Source organism: Heterocephalus glaber, unplaced genomic scaffold (assembly GCF_053883595.1).
Source record: "Heterocephalus glaber isolate CG9 unplaced genomic scaffold, H.glaber_assembly_v1.0 deba00000071, whole genome shotgun sequence".
Lineage (NCBI taxonomy): Eukaryota > Metazoa > Chordata > Mammalia > Rodentia > Bathyergidae > Heterocephalus > Heterocephalus glaber.
This window is the reverse complement of record NW_028258137.1, coordinates 32,475,390-32,494,798: the sequence shown is the minus strand read 5'-3', so window position 1 is coordinate 32,494,798 and position 19,409 is coordinate 32,475,390. Positions and strand designations below refer to the sequence as shown.

The following is a 19,409-nucleotide window of genomic DNA, read 5'->3' as shown; positions in this document are numbered from 1 at the left end:
TAGTATTAAATATCTTTCCCATTTTAATTTTATATTACTGTACCAAGAAAAAAATTAAAACAAATTATTTGAAGCCTGGACACACTTCCATGATTAGCCAGGCTATGTAAAAGTTGGTAGCTTAATTCTTCCTGCTGTGTAAAGTAGATCTAGGCCCTAGAAAGATGGGACCAGATTGTAATTATTTTTGAAAAGTATGCTACAAAAATGGATGGCTTGTTACAAGCCATGTTACAAAGTACGGAGGGCATAGGGGTAAAAGAAGGTCATTTTCGTTTCGGGGATAAAAACAATTTCTGAAGAGTTCCACTCCATAATTTTCCCAAATGGTTGGAGGGTGTAAAATCTCAACTTGAGCTTTAAAGTACTGTCTCTAGAAGAGACCAGTAATTGCCTTGTAAAGGAAGGGAGTGACTATCTTAATCATCTGCATCCTGGGGGCTGGAAATGGAAAGTTTATTGCCCAGTGGCTATGAAAATGAGCTGAAGCTTGATTGGTACTGAATTCTCTAAGAGGTTTCTTCTTGAAAGAGATCACTCAGGTTCTTCAGCAAAGAAGTTATTTTTTAAGACACTTGGGAAATTGCTCCTCCATCTCTCAGGTGGGAAGGCTCAGAGAAGCGAGTCATCCGTACAGCCACCTTCTAGGTCATCATGGAATTCCTGAAGCTTGGAATCCCTGCAGAAGTAGACAGAGGCTGCTGCCACCACCAGCCTATGAAAAAATCTGTCAAGATTGGAAGCATATGTCAAATTTTGGGGGATAGAAATGCTCAGGAATCTGAGCAATGTGAAGGCCATCTGTCCATTATAGCCAAGAAAAAAAAATCCAGCCCACCTGGCCCACTGTGGTGGCCTTGACAAAACCTTTCTCAATAGTAAGTGCATGGTGGGCACAATATCCCTCAAGCCAAGTCCAAGAAATACTTCTGTCCTTGTCTGCCACTGCTGAGGAGTGACACACTGGTCCCACTGTGCCACAATGATGGCAGAATGCCCAGAACACCAACTATGGAGCAGTAGATGAGCCTAGGCTGTGGGGAGCATGAAGGAGTAATAGAGCCAAGAGACAAAGCTTCCTACAATCAGTAGAGCAATCCAAGAATAATCCAGTTTGGAGAAAGTCCATGAAACTTTCCCTGAATGACAGTAGAAAGTATGGAAGATCCAGAAGCTTAGGCAGTGCACTGCATCCCTAAAGAATATCCCCCAAACCACCTTCTCCATTAGAGGAGCTATGAAGTACCTACATGGTCAAACATCAAGAAACCAATTAGATGGGGCCAGATGTTGCTAGTTTCTGGGTCAATGTGAAAGATGCTCTTGAAGCAAGTCTGAAAGGGGATAGGTGGTGTGTGACCATGTCCTTCAGCCAGTCAAGAAGCACATCATGTGAGATGATCCTACAGTGTCCTTTTCAGATCTTATAAAGGAACTCCTCCATTGCATAATGTGGCAAGGGTGCCAGCACCGGCACTTCCTCTTCTACCTAGGGTACTAGGCGTGTTTGCTCTTCTAAGGCTTTGGCTGGGTTGGTTTTGCCCTACTCTTCTACCAGGGGTCCCAATTCAGCCAGTTCTACCATGTCAGTTTCCCTATTGCTGGCAGGAGCTCCATTGACGTTTGCCACCACAGATCCTTTGTGGGAAGACATCTGACTGGTACCTCAATACCCTGCAGCTTCAGCTTGGGGAAGGATTGGGATCTCACAGCCCCAGAGGGCAGGGATCTTCAGTGATGGCAAACACAGGACTACTGGGAGGCAGGAGACAGGAAGGACCAAGCAGCCCACCCTTAGGTAGGATACTACTTTGGAGGTAGCCTGGATGTGGCATAGTGGAAGGGTCTGGAAATGTTTACAACCCAGCAAGTCAGGTCCCTCAGGATGGAGTGGGGCGAGCTGCCCTGAGCTTGGGCTGCCAGGTCAGCCTGGATCTGCATGCTCTGGCCCAGACCCCTCCCCCAGCCAGCCCCAGGGGAAACTAAGCACAGCTTTGGGCCCCTGCAGGGGGCAAGTGGCCCCAAGCAACATTTTAGTTGCCCTCCCCATGCTGGCAGGGATGCCTGTGTTTTGTTTTTCAATTCATGTTTTTCTAAAGATGTTTTCCTGGTTTTAAAAAGTAGTAAGGAAGGGCCAGGGATTTAGCTCAGTGGCACCGTGCCTGCCTCTTAAGCACAAGGTCCTAAATTCGATCCCCGTACCAAAAAAAAAAAAAAAGTAGTAAGGAGAGGTTGGTAATTTAGCACTGGCCCAGCAGGCCCTGGGTTGAATCCTTAGCGTAGAACAAAAACTCAAATTTTGAAGATACAGTAGTATAAAGTAGTCTCTGGTAGCTTATGGATACCTGGTCATCTAAGATAATTTTTCTTCTTGAGACATGGTCTCTCTATATTCAGGCTGGCCTTGAACTCCAGAGAACCCATGCTCTTGCCTCAGCCTCCTGAGTCCTGGGATTACAGGCATGCGCCACCATGCCCAGCAGCTAAGAGAAATTCTTTTCAGACACATCATAGACAATCTTTCAAAAATCAGCTTATTCTATACTGATAAATTAATAAAGTTTTAAATCTCCCTTTTGCTTCAGAGTTTTAAATTTGCTAACTTATTGGTTTTTGCTGATTTATTTTAATATGTCCAAAATTCGTACAGGGCAGTGTGTTTGAATTACTTTTTTGACTTACTAAGTCCAGTGCTCACTTTGGCAGCAATATACTCAAATTGGAAAGAAACGGAAAAGATCACCATGGCCCCTGTGCAAGGATGATACACAAATTTGTGAAGTGTTCCATATATTTTTTAAAGTCTGTTCTCAGGTTTCCTATAACTTTTCTTTTTTTATTATCAGTGATTGAACCCAGGGCTTTGTGCATGCTACACAACAGCTGTACCCCTGAGGTACATTCCCAGCCCTTAAAAATTTTTTGATTTGGAGCCAGGGTTTCGCTAAATTGCCAAGGTTGGCCTTGAACTTGAGATTCTCCTGCCTCAGCCTCCAGAGTAGCTGGGATGACAGGTATGTACCACCATGCCTCCTTCAAATTTCTTATGTTTCTTAGTGTTAAAAAGCGATATTTGTAATCTCAGCCCTCTAGGAGGCCCTGGCAATATCATTACAAATTCAAGCCCAACCTAGGCAATTTAGTGATTGAGCAAATGTGGCTGTTAGGGTGGAGTGTCAACTTGATTGGCTCTGGGATCTGCTAGAGGGATTGGTGGAGCATACTTCTAGATGTGTCTGGGTGGGTCATGGAGGCGTGACCTTGTGGTCTTTATCTGTCCTTTGCTCCTTTCTCTGGCCCTGTTCCCTTGCTCTGCTTCCAGGCCTTCCTGAACTAAGCAGTTTTGCTCCACCATGCCCTTCTGCCATATTTCTGCCTTGAAGCCAGATGACCGTAGACTGAATTCCTTTAAAATTGTAAGCCAAATTAAACCTCTCCTTCTTCAAATTGGGGGTGTGGGGTATTGTGTCTAGTGATGAGAAAGCTGACAAATGGAATCCCTCTCTTATAATTTTTATTTAAAAAAAAATTTTAAAGGGTGGGTATGTAGCTCAGTGGAAGGCCAGCCTTGGGTTCAATCTCCAGTACTACAAAAATGCGCTATTTGGGTTTTGTTTATTGCGGTGGTGTAGAGGAAAGATGGAATGTTGGAGTACGTAGGGAATTATATAGTGGATTATGTATCAGTTTTATATTTTTCTGAGCTGTAGATCATATACCCTAAATATGTAAAATTTAAATGACTTCATCTGTGAAATTTATGACAGATTCTGACAGTGTATAAGATTTTTTTGTCCTTGAAATATTTGGCATGTTCTGGATGGTTATAGATACTATTAACTAACACATACCTGTAAGGAGTTCTTACATCACTGTGATGCTTCTTCAGATTGTATAGAAAGAAAATTTTTGATTTTTTTTTTTATAAATCAATTTCTGTAACTAATAATTTCAAAATTAGTATTATAACAGAAGTTTAGAGATTTAAAATAATAGAATGGCTTTTTTAGTTCATAAAAATAAATGAGCTATATTTTGTTACAGCTTAAATAAGATATTCTTTAATCTGTGTTTGAAAAATCACTAATTTTGAGAATTATAGGAAACTCAAATGAAGATGTTGGATGGTTAAGGAATATTTCTAAGCCTTGTTTTTTCTTTTTCCTCAAGTGAAGTGGAATAATTGTAGTTACAATTTCAAATATCTTGGAGTACCTTGAAGTCCTTGCCCATTGTGAAAAATGGTATGCTGATGAGATTCCTTTTTATATATTTGACTCTAGAATTACACTACTTAAAAATAAGGAGCCTGAAAGCCAGGGGGGAAAGGCTTAAGGTTTTGGTAGTGAGTATTTCTAAATATTTGTATCTGCAAACAGGCTAGAAAATAGTAGCTTATCTTCATTTTACTTTTTGGAGCAAAGGAATTTTGAGAGAATAGCACTTAACTTTTCATTGCTCTCAAGTCAAATATTTTCTGCTTGTTTTATAACACAGACCATTTAGTTTTTCTCATAATTGTGAAGTAAAAATAATATGAAGCACTGTGTGTGATCTTTCAGTGTTTATAAATTTAGTAAAGAAGTTTCATGGCAGTGAAATATGTAGGATGGGGCTGAACTAGCAATCAAAACAGGAAATAGAATTGGGATGTGCTTATATGTAATGCATTGTTGGCTTTTTTATTCCAATGAATTTCTTTTAACAGTTGATAAACTTTTAAAAACAACCCAAAGACAGGTTTGGGCAGGTCATGTAAGGCATATTTTAAGATTTTTGTTTTGATAAATTAAATTCATGATTGTTATAAATGACTAGATTATATAGAAAATGGAAAATCAGTTAATTGTAATATCATTACCAAATTATAGCCTCTGTTGATATTTTATTATATTGTCTCTTAAGATCTATTGTCTTTCCCATCCTTCAATTTCATATTTTTGCATTTTTAAGAAACAAAAGTGAGAGCATACAGTTTATAATTTTGGGGAAATTAGTTTTTAATCTTCCATCAATATGTTTTATACATTTTTCATGTCATTAAATCTTTTTCTGGAAATGATTTTGATTGGCTGAATAGTTTGCCATTGTAAGGTTGCTAAAGTACAGTATAAAAGAGATTATTGAGAAGTAGAAAAATGTGAATCAAGGTGATTAAAATAGCTTCATATTTTTATTTCTTGCTTAATTATCATAATAACTGACTTTAAATCAGATGCATATTAAGAAATTGTAATAGCTAACCAATAAAACACTTTGTGCCAAGCCCTGTTCTTAATATACTACACGTATTAATGCTGTACACAATAATTCTTTTATTTGGACATGATGATTTCTTTCAGTTTAATTGAAAGGAAGGTGAGGAACAGAGAAGATAAGTAATGAACAGTGGCCATGTGGGTTCAACCCAACTTAACTCCATTTTAACTTTACTTCAAAGTATGTTAATGTATTATAATATATAACAACAATAATAATGTACTAAATGGTTTCCTTCTCTCCCCATTAAAAAATATACTGATTTTTTTTTTTAAACTTGCTTTAAACCTTCCTTTTTTTTTTTTTCCAGTACTGGGGATTGAACTCCGGTCTTTGCTCTTGCAAGGCAGGTGGCAGAACCACTGAGCTAAATCCCTGGCCTGCTTGCTTTTTGTTTTGTTTTTTCATTACTGGGGTTGAATTCAAGGCTTAGCTCGTGGGTTCTACCACTAAGCTATATTATATCCCCAGCACTTTTTCAAATTTTAGGACAGGATCTTGTAAGTTGCCCAAGTTGGACCCAACAGGTGTGTGCCACTACACCTAGCTGCTTTATGTGGATATTGAATTTTTTTGTCTGGAACTGAGGATCGAATTTAGGACCTTATGCTTGCCGGGCAGGTGGCAGTACCACTGAGCTACATCCCCGGCCCTATCTGCTTTATGTGAAGAAAAACATGTGGCTGGTGTTTTTTGCCTGTACTGGTAATAATTTATTCATTAGCAAAGGAAAAACTACCTCAAAACAAGATTAAAAAACTAAATGAAAGTGTATATTCCTTCTAAAAGCATTCTGGTATTTTTACAAGATTGTGTTTAAAATGATAATAACATGTCACCTAAAGGTAAACACACTTACCTTTAAATGTTTGAAGGACTTTAAATGTTTGAAGTTTGAAATAAAGCTCTTTAACTGAAAGCAAGGAGATGGAATAGCTAAGATGGATCATAGATAGAATTTGTGCACTGGGTAGAAAAGATTAAATTGGTACATTATAGCAACTTTTTAAGATGCTCTGGTTATAATTTAGGTTTCACAGTTGAATATGACATTTATATTATCTGTTGAGCTCCTGAGTGGCAATTACAGATGAAAAAAGTACGGAAATATGATGTGTCCACCTGTATCCAGCAATGTCAAAAAATTATTGGTTATAAATAAGTAAATTTTCCAGATAGTTGAAATATATTCTATTAAACATTAAAAACTTTAATTATACCTCAGCTGTAATGGTGATAGTGGCAGAATGCTTTGTTAGGAAAAGATGAAGAGAAATCTTAGATTTTTTTTTTTATAGCATAGTCTTGTATGTTCACATTTTTGTGGTACTGGGGATCAAACTCAGGATGTTGTGCTTTCGAAGCAGACTGCAGTACCACTGAGCTAAATCACTGTGTATGTTCACATTTTTGATGATTATTCTTTCATTTCCAGAATTACCCTTACTTAAGTAAGACTCTTTGGGAACACATTAGATATTTTAAAATTATCTTAAGCAGAAACATAACTAATTTTTATGTTATCATGAAAAGAGAGGAAAAGTTACATAAAACTAAAGAAAATTTGTTGTACTTTCTTTATGACCATTGAACTCAGAAGGTCTCAAGCTCTTTGCTACTTTTTTCAGTAGCAACATATTCATTCCACTGTACCCTAGACAAAAATGAAAAACTACCTAAATTTATTGGTTTTTTTTTGTTTTGGTATGTTCCTCAGGTCCTTGAGCTTGCGCAGCAGGCGTCGAACCCACTGAGCTAAATCCCTGGCCCTAAAACTACCTAAATTTAGATTATCCCCTTAAGTAAAATTTGTAAGGTACTATCTCCTTATTTATTAATTTAAGACTGTGAATTTAACATGACATGGCATATAAGAAGTTTTAAAATTCTTAGTTGTCAGACTAAGATAATGCACAAAATAGAAATACTAAAAATTTCTTTTGTAGTTGCTTTTTCAAATAAAGTGGAATAGTTTTTGGTTTTGACATTTCTGTCAAATTTTTAGATTAAAATGTTCTTTCAGTTGACAATTTGTACAATATTTACTAGCTCTGAAACTTGATCCTCATTAGTATTAAACTATGTACTATGTCACATTGTAGAAGAGATAAACTGTGGGTGTCTCCCAGCAATCAGAATAACAAAATGGAGTTGTTAACAGTAGCTTTAGGCTATTGACCTCAGGCATCCATACTTAAGGGTGAAAGATGAGCAGGAAGTAAATTCCAGAGTAGGGAAAAGCCAGTGATTGCTGAGAAATTTGTGAATTAGTGCAGTATAAGAAGAGCAGCACATTCAAGCAAAACTTCAAAGTAGGACTAACAAAATTGTGTGGAATTTAATTGTATTGATGAGATATACTCTCAAATACATTAAGACTGTTCATTTATTCATAATTATTAATATCTGAAATTGAAAATAATGAGTAAGGACCTACAGAGTAGTCAGACTTTGTTCCCATTATTATAACATGAATACAAAGCTATTTGGAATACTAACATAGTGATCAGGTTTCTCTGAGTAATTGGACTAAATGATTTTAAATTAATTGGGGCCGGGAATTTAGCTCAGTGGTTCCACCACCTGCCCTGCAAGCACAAGGACCTGAGTTCCATCCCCAGTACCAAAAAATTAAGGAAATATTTTAATGAAATGTGGTATGGCTAGTAATATGGAAAGATACGATAATTATCTAATTAGGAAACATGGACCAGTTTTCAGCTATATAAAATTTGATCATTTGCTGTGGTCAACTTTGTAAATAATACCTTCCTTGCACTTTCAGTGTGCAAAGAATACCTTACAAATTATGGAAGGGGGACAGTTTTTAAGCAAGATTTTTTTTCCCATGTGAATGTATGCTTTTATGCTTTCACTTGTAGTGAAAACACTGCAAGTTTACATTGACTTTTCATGGACTCAGAACTTTAGAGCTGGACCAAACTTTACTATATCCTCATACAAAAAATCAAAGAGTGTTAGAAAGATCATGACTTGCTTGCTTTCACAGAGAGTTGGCAGATTTCTTTCATAGGTAAAACTCTATTGTGTTTAAGGGTGATAAATGAGAACAATACCATACTATGGTAAAATATTTATATTTAATATGTTGTGTTATAAAATACAAACATATTTGTTTCCATATATAAATACTTATACTATTTTATTTGAGGGACTTGAGCAGATTTTGGTATCCATGGGGGGTCCTGAAACTAATCTTTCACAGATTCTAAGAGACAATTGTATTTTATGTTATTAACATATTCAGTTATATTATTTGTTTTGAGTACCATCTTGATGCAGTTATGTGGCTGTATCTCTTCCTACAGGAATTGAACCATAATGACTAGAAAGTTGAATTAATGAATTTTAGTCTTTTAAGGATGGATTTTCAAGTATCAGTATCTCAGATAAAATGGGAAAACACTGGGTTTGGAGCCAGAAGAACTGAGTTTAGGTCCTGGCCCTGCCATCTACTATCATAGTAGATTTAGGAAAGTTATTCCTTAGGTTTTTCATCTGTAACACATGGGTATATATTTCTGGGGTTGCTTCCTTCTTCCCTCCCTCCCTGCCTCCCTTCCCCCTTTCCTTCTGTCCTCCCTCCATGTTGCCCAGGTTGGCCGGAACTTCCTGGCTCAAGCCATCCTCCTGTCTAATCCTCCCAAGTAACTGGGACTGTGATGTGTGCCATCATGCCCAATTTACTTTTTCTTTCTGGGAAACTATTGGCTAAAACTGAGGTAAATTTAAAGGACTTGTGTAAGAAGACAAATGCTGTGCTAAGAATCTCCTTAAATTTCTTTTCTCTTGAGGGGAGATAAGCATGAAAGGGATTATAAATATTCACAAACTGTTAGTGATATACTAAGGGCAAATACAAAGGGAAATACTTTTGGTTGGGAGACATTGAAACGTAGAGAAGTCATATGTTTAATTTTCAGTTCTGTGGACTTCTTAAGTGCATATCAGCACCATTCTGATATTTATTAATGATATGATTATTAAAGCAGGCATCTCTAATGAGTATGAAAGCCACAGTTTTTCCAGTTTCTTATTTTCTTTCTTTCTTTATTTTTTGGTACAGGGGATGGAACTCGGGTCCTTCTGCTTGCACAGCAGGCGGCGAAACCACTGAGCTAAATCCCTGGCCCAAAAGAAAGATGGAAGGGAACCATCTAACTGGCTGTTTCGTGGTTATTTTCTTCTTTTTTTGGTACCAGGGATCGAACTCGGGACCTTGTGCTTGCGAGGCAGGCGAGGGAACCACTAAACTAAATCCCTGGCCCTCAAGTTTCTTATTTTAGAATGTTAATAGTTGAAGATAAGGATAAATAACATTCTTATGCAAAAAATTTTAAGAGCAGTAATTATGATGTAATTTAAATATGACATACTTAAGCAAAAATTGAAATGATTATATGAAACTTTTAGGAATGAGCAAACCAGTACGATAAATCATGATTAAAACTAAAAGAACAGGACCGGGGATTTAGGTCAGTGGTTCCAGTGCCTGCCTTGCAAGCACAAGGTCCTGAGTTCGATCCCCGGTACCAAAAAATAAAAAAAACTAAAAAAATTAATTTTTGCTCAGTTACTGTGTAAACTTTTTTTTTTTTTTTTGAGACAGGGCCTCACAAGTTTTAACTAGACTTGATCTCACTAGCCCAGGCAACCTCAAATTCAGGCCTGTCCTCCTGCCTCTGCTTCATTAGTGTGGGGATTATAGATTACACGTGTGCACCACTGCTCCTGGCTCTACTAAACTTTTTTTTTTTGCAGTAGCTTGGATATGCTTCTGAGTGTTAAATGACTTAATATAGGCAAGTCAGATGCTTTAAAATTTTGTTTTTTCTATATGTAAGCAAGCTTAATGTCTCAAAATGATACTAGAAGAATTAACATTTAGCACACTAATATCTTTAGTTGATAGTAACCTTAAAAAAGTTGTTGAGGTCAAGTTTCTCATTAAAAATAATAAAACAGGGCCGGGGATTTAGCTCAGTGGTTTCACTGCCTCCTGTGCAAGCGCAAGGACCCGAGTTCGATCTCCGGTACCAAAAAATAAATAAATAAATAAAACAATTTACTGTGCATGATTAATTATCACATACACTTGATATAGTTTGCAGCTTTTAGTTATATCAGTATTTACTTTTATTGCAAAAAAACTGATAGGCTTGCGATTACTTTTTTATTTAATGATTTTATTTATTTATTTATTTTTTACTTTTTTGGTTTTTTTGAGACAGGGTCTTGCTTTGTAATGCAGGCTGGCCTTAAACTCACTCACTATATAGCCCAGGCTGGCCTCCAACTCTGGCAATCCTCCTGCCTCAGCCTCCCAAGTGCTGGGATTACAGGTGTGCACCACCACACCTGGCAATGATTTTATTCTTAATAAAGATTGATGTATTGTAGTATCAGGATAATTTTTTTCTTGTTTTTTAATTTTCAAAAATTTTATCAGTACATATTTGCAGCACGTAACAATTACATTCATCATGGGTAGTTGATACCTCTACATAAAACTCTTTTTACTTCCTTTCCTTTCTTTCCCTTCCCTCCATCTCTTGGTCCCATTTTCAAAAGATCTATCTCCCTATTTCCTATAATCTATCTTTTATTTTGCTATTTAAATTATTGATACTCTGGGTTTCTTATATGAGAGAAACCGTTGTAATATTTAAGCTTGTGTGTCTAATTTCTTTCACTTAACATTATGGCCTGAAGGTACATCTATTTTCCCTCAAGTGACTCAAAATTATCGTTTATGGCAGAGTAGTCCTCTCTTGTGTATAAATACCGCATTTTTTTTATCCACTTACTTGTTGATGAACATATAGGCTTCCAAGATTTAGCTATTATGAGTTATGCTGTAATAAACATAAGTATGCAGGTATCACTGTAATTATGATGTCTTTAACTCTTTCTGGAAGATACCTAGAAGGGGAATAGCTTAGTCAAATGGAAGGATAATGTTTTGGAGACAGTTTCACCTAAACTGCCATTTTCTGGAAAGACTCTTGGTGAGAACTCTTCATCTGGGTCTGCTGCAATTTCTGTTACCATTTCAATGGTATGTTTGACTTGAAGGATTCTTAGGTTCTAGGAGAGGTGATTTTTTTTCATATTTTTGATTTTTAGAAAAACTCTTCATTGATTAGACTTCAGGACTTATTTAAAGATGCATGGTAATTTAAACTATAAGAAAGAAATCTAGCCTAATTAAATGAAAAAGTAAATTTAGCTGGACAAAGTGGCACTTGCCTATAATCCCGGCTACTTGGGAGATTGAGGCAAGAGGATCAAGAGTTTGAGGGCTACCTGGACAACTTAGCAAGACCCTGTCTCAAAAAAAATAGAACTGGGGATATAGTTCAGTGGTACATCACCCCTGGGTTTGTCTCCAATACCACAGAAACAAAAATAAAAAGTAATTAAAAAAAAGAATCAAAATGATTTGGCCACTTAAAAGTACTGGTTCCTAAAAACAAGATAAAAATATCAGTTTATAAACTAAGCCTTGGTTCAACATTAACCCATATATTGGTACTGAATGTAGCACTAAAAAAAGTGTACAAAGTAGAGTAAAAACACTCATGAATCCATTATCTAGGTTTAATTGATGTAACATTTGTTTCAAATGTTGTCATTTAAAAATAAAAACCTATAGATAATCTTTGAAATTCCTAGTCCCATTCATTTCTTTCTGAGCAAACCACTATTCTAATACTGTCACATGTCTTTTCCCTTTGTGTATAACTTCAGAGGGGAAGGTGTATGAAGAAGTGTGTGTGTGTGTGTGTGTGTGTGTGTCTCTGTATCTTTCTGTCTGTCTCTCCGTCCATCTATCTGTCTGTCTTATCTCTCGGGAGAGCCTTGCATGTGGTGGCCCATGTCTGAAAAACCTAGAACTCTGGGAACCTAAGGCAAAAGGATAACAAGTTGAAACTCTATCTGGGCAATTTAGAGACTTGATGAGACCCTCTCTCAAAAAATAGAAAAGGTGGGCTGGGGATTTAGCTCAGTGGTTCCGCCGCCTGCCTCGAAAGCGCAAGGACCCAAGTTCGATCCCCGGTATCAGAAAAAACCAGAAAAGGTTTGGGGAAGTAGCTCTGGGTTCAATCCCCAGTGCTACTTCCCTCCTCAAATAATCCAAGGAGGCAAGGGAAAGAAATAGAGCAGAGGGTTATTATCTAACACTTTATTGAAAAGACAGGTTTGGTGCAAATAAGTAAGACATTAGCATCTAATGCCATTTGATGCTTGTCAGTTTATTTTTCTGTGTTAAAAACTGTTCTGTAATTAGGGGTGTGGATGTAACTCAGTGATAGAGCACTTGCCTAGCACACATGAAGCCCTGGATTCCATTCCCAACATCACAAAAACAATTTCAACAAGAACAATGATAACCAAATAATTGTATAATTAGATATTAACAGTAGAACAAAATAGTAGCTTTAGAGTTTGGTAGCCCTAGGTTTTACACTCCTTTCTTCCACTTAACAGCTATGTAACCTTGGACAAGTTTGTTTATCTTTCTAAACTTTAGTATTCTTCACCATAAAATGTGGATAATATTGGTACCCCCCATATAAGATTGTTTTCTGTATTCATATGAACTAATCCATGTGATATTTAGTGTGACACGTGGCTAATTTTTTTTGAATATTTTCTAAACTCTTAAAAATATTTCATTTAATCTTTATTAATCACTAAAAGATTGATGACATGACACCAAAAGAAAAGATATGGCCTTGTGTATGTAATGATTTTATGTTGTAGATTTTTTTTTTCTTTTGTGGTGCTGGTTTGAACCCAGGAACTTGCATTTGTGACGTAAATGCTCTACCACTCAACTATACTCTAGCCCTGGACTAATTTTAAAACAAGGGGAAGTATCTTTATTTTAGTGACTCTATGGTGTTGATGGTAAGATTTGAGGAGTCTGAATGCCAGGCTAAGTGAAGACTTAGGCAAGGAAAAGCCACAATAAAAGCTGTGCCAGGATAAACTGGTTTGAACTGGATCAGACTGGAAGCAGTAAGACTACAGTGAGCAGTATGACTCACTGTAGGTGAGATGTCCACAGTCATTTGAAAGATACAAAACTAGAATGCTGAAGATACAAGTTTGGGAGAAGTATCTGGTACAAAGCCATAAGTGACAGCGTGGGACAAGATAATAAAGTAAAAAATGTAGCATAAAAAAACGAGAGTTTGGAATCAGAATCTTGGAAATTAAAAAGAAGAAAGGAATTAAAGAATAATTATTTCTAAGACTGCATATTGCAACTGTATCCATTGGAATAGATTCCAAAAAAAGGGATGAACAGTGTCAGAAATTAAAAGATATTTGAAGAGGATAGAAACAGATAAAAGATTATTGAGTAGTGGTGGGAAGTAATTGGTGACTTTGAACAATTTTTTTTTTTAATTATGGAGGAACAGGAACCAAATCAAAAGAAGTTCATAAGTGGTAAGAAAATGAGGATATCAGGTGTAGTATACTCGTAATGAGATATGTGATTATGGAAGGAAAAAGAATGAATGTCAAGCTGAACAGTGAAGAAAGCATAAATATATAAAATGTTGCTATATTCTAAAGCTTTCAAGATTGTAATACATGTATAATGTACAAGCTTCTGATTATTGTTTTGGCAACCTTAAAAAGCATGTCATAATGGCGAGGCACAGTGGTGTAAACCTATAATCACAGTCATTTCAAGGCTGAGGCAGGAGATGGTAACTTTGAGTCCAGCCTTGGCAATTTAGTGAATCCTGTATCCAAATAAAAAGTAAAAATGGCTGGAATGTGACTCAGTGGTAGAGTGCTTCCTTAGCATGTATGAAGCTCTGAATTTAAATCCTCAATACTGGTGGGGAAAAAGAAAAAAAGTCATGATGTATTTATACAGAAGAAATTAATTATGGTGCTTTGCAGTCTTACTGAGTTTTATCATATAATTGAGTAAGTTACAATTTGTAATTCGACCTAAAGATTATGTAGGAAGGCCTTATGGGTGAAATAGGCTTTTGATTAACAGGAATTGCTTGGTTTTTACGGAATGACTAGAAAAGGAATATATTAGAATAAAGGATATGGTTCTTTTAAGTGGTCATAACAGTATTTAATAACAATGTAAAAGAAAGTTTTTTACTTGCACTAGATTCATTATTCTTTTTAATAATTGTTCTATCTAGATGTAATTCACCCGTTTAATGTATATAGTTCAGTGGTTTTCAGTATTTTTGTGGGGCTGTGCACTCACCACCAGATTCATTTTTAAAACATTCTCATCATTCCCAGAAGAAAACCCATATTCATTAGCAATCATTCTCCATTCTCTCCTATCACCCCAAAACACTAGCCAAATACCAATCTGCTTACTGTATATAGATTTGCTTATTCTGGATAAATAAAAGGAATCATGCAATATGTAATCTTTTTTTTTGGTACCTGGGGATCGAACTTGGAACCTTGCAATTGCAGAGCAAGTGGCGGCACCACTGAGCTAAATCCCCGGCCCCTGTAATCTTTTCTTGATGGATTTTTTCACTTGCTATAACATTTCAAGATTAATTTATATTGTAGCATATAACACTAATTCATTTTATTGCCAAATCATATTCCATTGTATAGATACATATTTTTTGTTTACTTATTTATGAGTAACATACCTCTTTTCACTTTCTGGTTATTACAAAAAATACTTCTGAAAAGTTTATGAACAAGCTTTTATTTCTCCTGGGTGGGTATATACCTAGAAATGGAAGTGCTGGATCATATGATGATTCTGTTTGTAACTTTTTGAGTAACTTTTAGATTGTTTTCCAGAGCGGCTATGCCATTTACATTCCTAGTAGTGTATGAAGTTTCCAATTTCTCCATACTTGCCAACCTTTGTTCTTATATGTCTTTTTTGTTAGAGCCATCTTGAAGGTGTAAAGTACAGTATTATCTCATTGTGGTTTGATTTGTTTTTTCTTGATTGCTGTCAAGCATCTTTTCATGGACTCTTTGGTGATTTGTATACATTCTTTTAGAGAAATGCCTAGATATTTCACTCATTTTTTTTTTGGTACTGGGGATCGAACTCAGGACCTTGCGCTTGTGAGGCAGGCGCCAGAACCACTGAGCTAAATCCCTGGCCCAATTTTACTCATTTTTAAATTGGGTTTTCTTTTTATTATTAAGTTGTAGAAATATCTTCTCCCAGTAACTGGGCATTGAACCCAGGCCCTCATGCATTGCCAAGCTAGTGCTTACCCCTGAGCTACATCTTCAGCTTTGTAGGAATTCTTTATATACTGTATTCTGGATATCAGTCCCTAATATTTGATTTGCAGGTATTTTCCTTAGGATTTTTAAAAATATAAAAGATCATGTCTTCTGCTTGTAAAAATAATTTAACCTCTTGCTTTGCAATCTGGATTCTTTAAAATTTGTCTTTTCTAATTGCTCTGGTTAGAATTTTCAGCACAATATTAAATAGAAGTGGCAAGAGCAGATGTCCTTGTCTTGATTGTAATGTTAGGAAAAGCATTCAGTTTTTCACCATTAAATATATTAGTTGTAGGATTTCCATAGATGTTCTGTTTAGAGGTTGTGGATGTTCTAGTCCTAATCTGGTGGATATATTTATCATGAAAACATGTTGCATTTTCATAAAATTTTTTTCTTCATTACTTGACATGATTGAAGTTTTTATTCTATTGATAAGTTGTATTATATTGATTGATTTTCTGATAGTAAATTAGCTTTGCATTGTTAATATATATTGTACTTGCTCATAGCTATCTATAGCTAGAGCCAGGGGCTCAGTGGTGCCGTGGCCTGCCTTGAAAGCACAAGGTCCCGAGTTTGATCTCCGGTACCAAAAAAAAAAAAGCTATCTATAGCTATCTGTCTACTTTTATATCTCCCTGGCTGGCCTCCAACTCATGGCAATCCTCCTATGTCATCCTCCGCAGTGCTGGGATTATAGGTGTGCACCACCACACCTGGTCATTGTTCAATATTACTAGAATATAAGTAAAACAGTTATTTGAGAGTTGGAAATCTAATTGGAGAGGTGATGACCATGTTCAAAAAGAAATACCTAAAACGAGCACAGATTTAAACCTTGTTTGAATTTCTTCTCCTTCACTGATTGTGGGGTTGTTTTTTGTTTGTTTGTTTGTTTTGGTACCGGGGATTGAACTCCCAGTCCTTGCGCCTGTGGGACAGGTGGTGGAACCACGGAGCTAAATCCCTGGCCCAATTGTGGGTTTTAAAATAACTTTTCTTCTGTTCTTCCTTTCCCCCATCACTAACAACATTGGTTAAGGTGACTCTTGGGCCTTTTACAGCATTTTGTAGATTTCTTCCGGTATTGGAGGAAGTGTGAAATGTTACGTTTTTCTGAAGTAAAACACTTGAAATGTCATACTAATTTAATAAAGAAAAATAATTTTTGTATCAAGACATAATTGCAATAGGAGAGGAGTTTGGTCTTTTCAATATCTAGAAGTAATGAATTATTGTTCACTCAGATTAATGATAATAGTAAAATTAAATAATAAGCTTCTGATTGATTTCTCTCTCTTTATATATATATGTTTTGTGTGTGGGTTTTTTTTTTCAGGTGGTGCTGGGAATTGAATCCAGGCCCTGTACTTGCTAAGCAAGTGCTGTACTACTGACCTATACCCCTGGGCCGAGTTAAAACCTTTTAATGTAAATATTATTACAGTATAACACAGAAAATATATAAATTATCAGTGAACTTGTTTTTGTTTTTGTTTTTGTTTTTTTGGTTTTGGTACTGGGGATTGAACTCAAGACCTTGTGCTTGCTAGGCAGGCAGGGGCACCACTCAACTAAATCCCTGGCCCTATCAGTGAACTTTTTAATAAATTTTCAGAAGAAACATCATATACAGTATTCATGTGAAGAAATAGAAAAGTAGTTTCTTCTTCTGAGTCTCCTGTGGTTACTACTTGCCCACATTCCAATGGTATCCACTATTCTGACTTGTAACTGCATAGAAAAATTTTACATGTTATTGAGCTTTATATGTGTTTACGTTGGATATATACTCAGGAATAGTGTGCAGTCATCAAGTAGCTGAATGTATTTGTTTTCTAATGCTGTGTAGTAACAGATTGTCACATGCTTAATTTAGTGGTTTAGAAGAGCACACATTTATTATCTCATCATTTCCTTGGGTCAGGAGTCTGGACACAGCATAGCTAGGCTCTCAGAGACTGTCACCAAGGTGTTCATCTCTGCTGAGGCTCAGGGCCTTCTTTCAGACTGAAAGAATTGTTGATAAAATTCATTTCTTTGTGGTTATGGAACTCATAATAGCTTGTTTCTTCAAGGCTAGCAGGAGAGCATCTGGGCTCTGAGAAGGACAAAACTCTTGACTTTTTAAACGCTTTTTGAGATAATTGCTGATCAATACTCAGTTGAAAGAAATACAAAGAAATCCACTGTAGCTTTTATTCAGTTTCTCATAATAGTAGCATCTTATATAAACCACGTACACTGTCACAGCTAGGAGGATATTGAATGCTACAATCCCAATTTTATTTACATTTTTTCAGTTTTACATGCTACCATTTGTGTGTATATGTATTAATTTCTAAGATTGATTGATTTTGCAGTTCTGGGGATCAAGCCCAGGTCCTCATGCATTTCTGTGGAATTTTGGTCACATGTGTAGGTTCATGTATCTACCATCATAAAGATACTGCATAATTCTATCACTATTAAGAGCCCTAATGGTGCCCTTTTATGACCACACTCACCTCTATCACTCTATTCTCTCATCCCTAATATTTAGCAACTACTAATCTGTTCTCCATCTTGGTAGTTTTGCATTTTCAAGAATATTAGACAAATGACTTCATACAGTGTATACTCATTTAATTAGGTCAGGACTACCCTCACCTAGTTAATCTCTTTGATTAACTCAACATAGATCTCAATTACATCTGTAAAATTCTTTCACTGTCATCACATACACTAATATTCCATCATTTTCAAAGGTTCACCCCATGTTCAAGAGGAAAGGTTTATGTAGGATCATGGGTCATTAGGGATTTATCTTCAAATTCTACCTGCCACAGTAAGTGATCAATTTTAGTAGATACTGGGACAACTCTTTTAAAGCAGCATATTTAATATAAACATAAAAGCTTCATATAAATAAGTGAGAAATATAAATGACAAAAGACCTAATATAAATAAATGACAGAAGCTGGGTATGATAGTACCTGCCTGTAATCTTAGCACTCTGGGAGGCTGAAGCAGGTAGACCACAAGTTCAAGCCCAGCAGGGACAATTTAGCAATTTAGCAAGATCTGTCTCAAAATTTAAAAATGGCTAGGGATGTAGCACAGTATAAAAGCCTTGATGAGCCAGGGATTCAGGGATTTAGCTCAGTGATTCTGCCGCCTGCCTCACAAGCGGAAGGTCCTGAGTTTGATCCCTGGTACCAAAACAAACAAACAAACAAACAAATAAAAGCCTTGAGTTCAATCCCTAGTATCGCACACCACCCCCAAGATAAAAGCATTCAGTACTACTTGTTAAATGAATAAATGAGTGAACCAATCCATCAGTCTTCATATGGTGAAGTTTTAAAGACAACAGTCGGGTTAAATTTGGGATTTAGAGTTTCTAAGCCACACTAAAAGTTTTATGTGTTTCATTGCCCATGAAACTAAGTTTTGCTTTTGGGTATAGATATATCCCCTCAATCTTCCTGAGTTTAAGATTTATAGATTAATGATTAATATTTTTGCTTTAGAAGAAAATATAGAAGTGATTCTCAAAGTAGACAAGCAGGAAAGATTCTTCTCTGCTATCAGAATCATAGAGAGAATTTCCCAAACCGTGTCTACACCCTTCAGTCCCAATTGAGGTTCTGTAGATGTTGAGGTCTTACTATGGGGAATGTAGTGCCTATGTGAAAATAAGGAAGTAGAAAAAAGGCAGAGATACATTGAAAGTCTGGTATAAAGGAAAGATTATGGGATTTGTCTATTCCTCTGTTTTATAATGGGAATAATAATTTACCAATAGTACAGCCATATTTCCTGGATGGAATAATTAAATTAGATAATACAAATTAAAATCTGCCATAAACCATAAGATA

The 19,409-nt window shown here is 36.2% G+C and overlaps 1 protein-coding gene, 1 non-coding gene and 1 pseudogene across 11 annotated transcripts in view; 2 read left to right on the top strand and 1 right to left on the bottom strand.

Annotated features, from left to right (window-relative positions):
* The window catches only part of Chd9 (chromodomain helicase DNA binding protein 9), a 246,276-nt gene that overhangs the window by 92,849 nt on the left and 134,018 nt on the right, over window positions 1-19,409 (top strand). Inside the window, exon 2 of one of the 10 annotated variants that reach the window (XM_087206554.1) lies at window positions 3,323-3,416. The exons of the other annotated variants lie outside the window; for them this stretch is intronic. Coding sequence (XP_087062680.1) covers window positions 3,354-3,416 — 63 coding nt within the window. The 5' untranslated portion in view covers window positions 3,323-3,353. The remainder of the gene's footprint in view (window positions 1-3,322; window positions 3,417-19,409) is intronic. 10 annotated transcript variants of the gene reach the window in all.
* LOC110349931 (adiponectin receptor protein 1 pseudogene) lies at window positions 613-1,845 on the bottom strand (annotated as a pseudogene).
* On the top strand, window positions 2,692-2,796 carry LOC147830683 (U6 spliceosomal RNA). Its single transcript, XR_015449615.1, has one exon. It is a non-coding gene; the product is annotated as a U6 spliceosomal RNA (small nuclear RNA).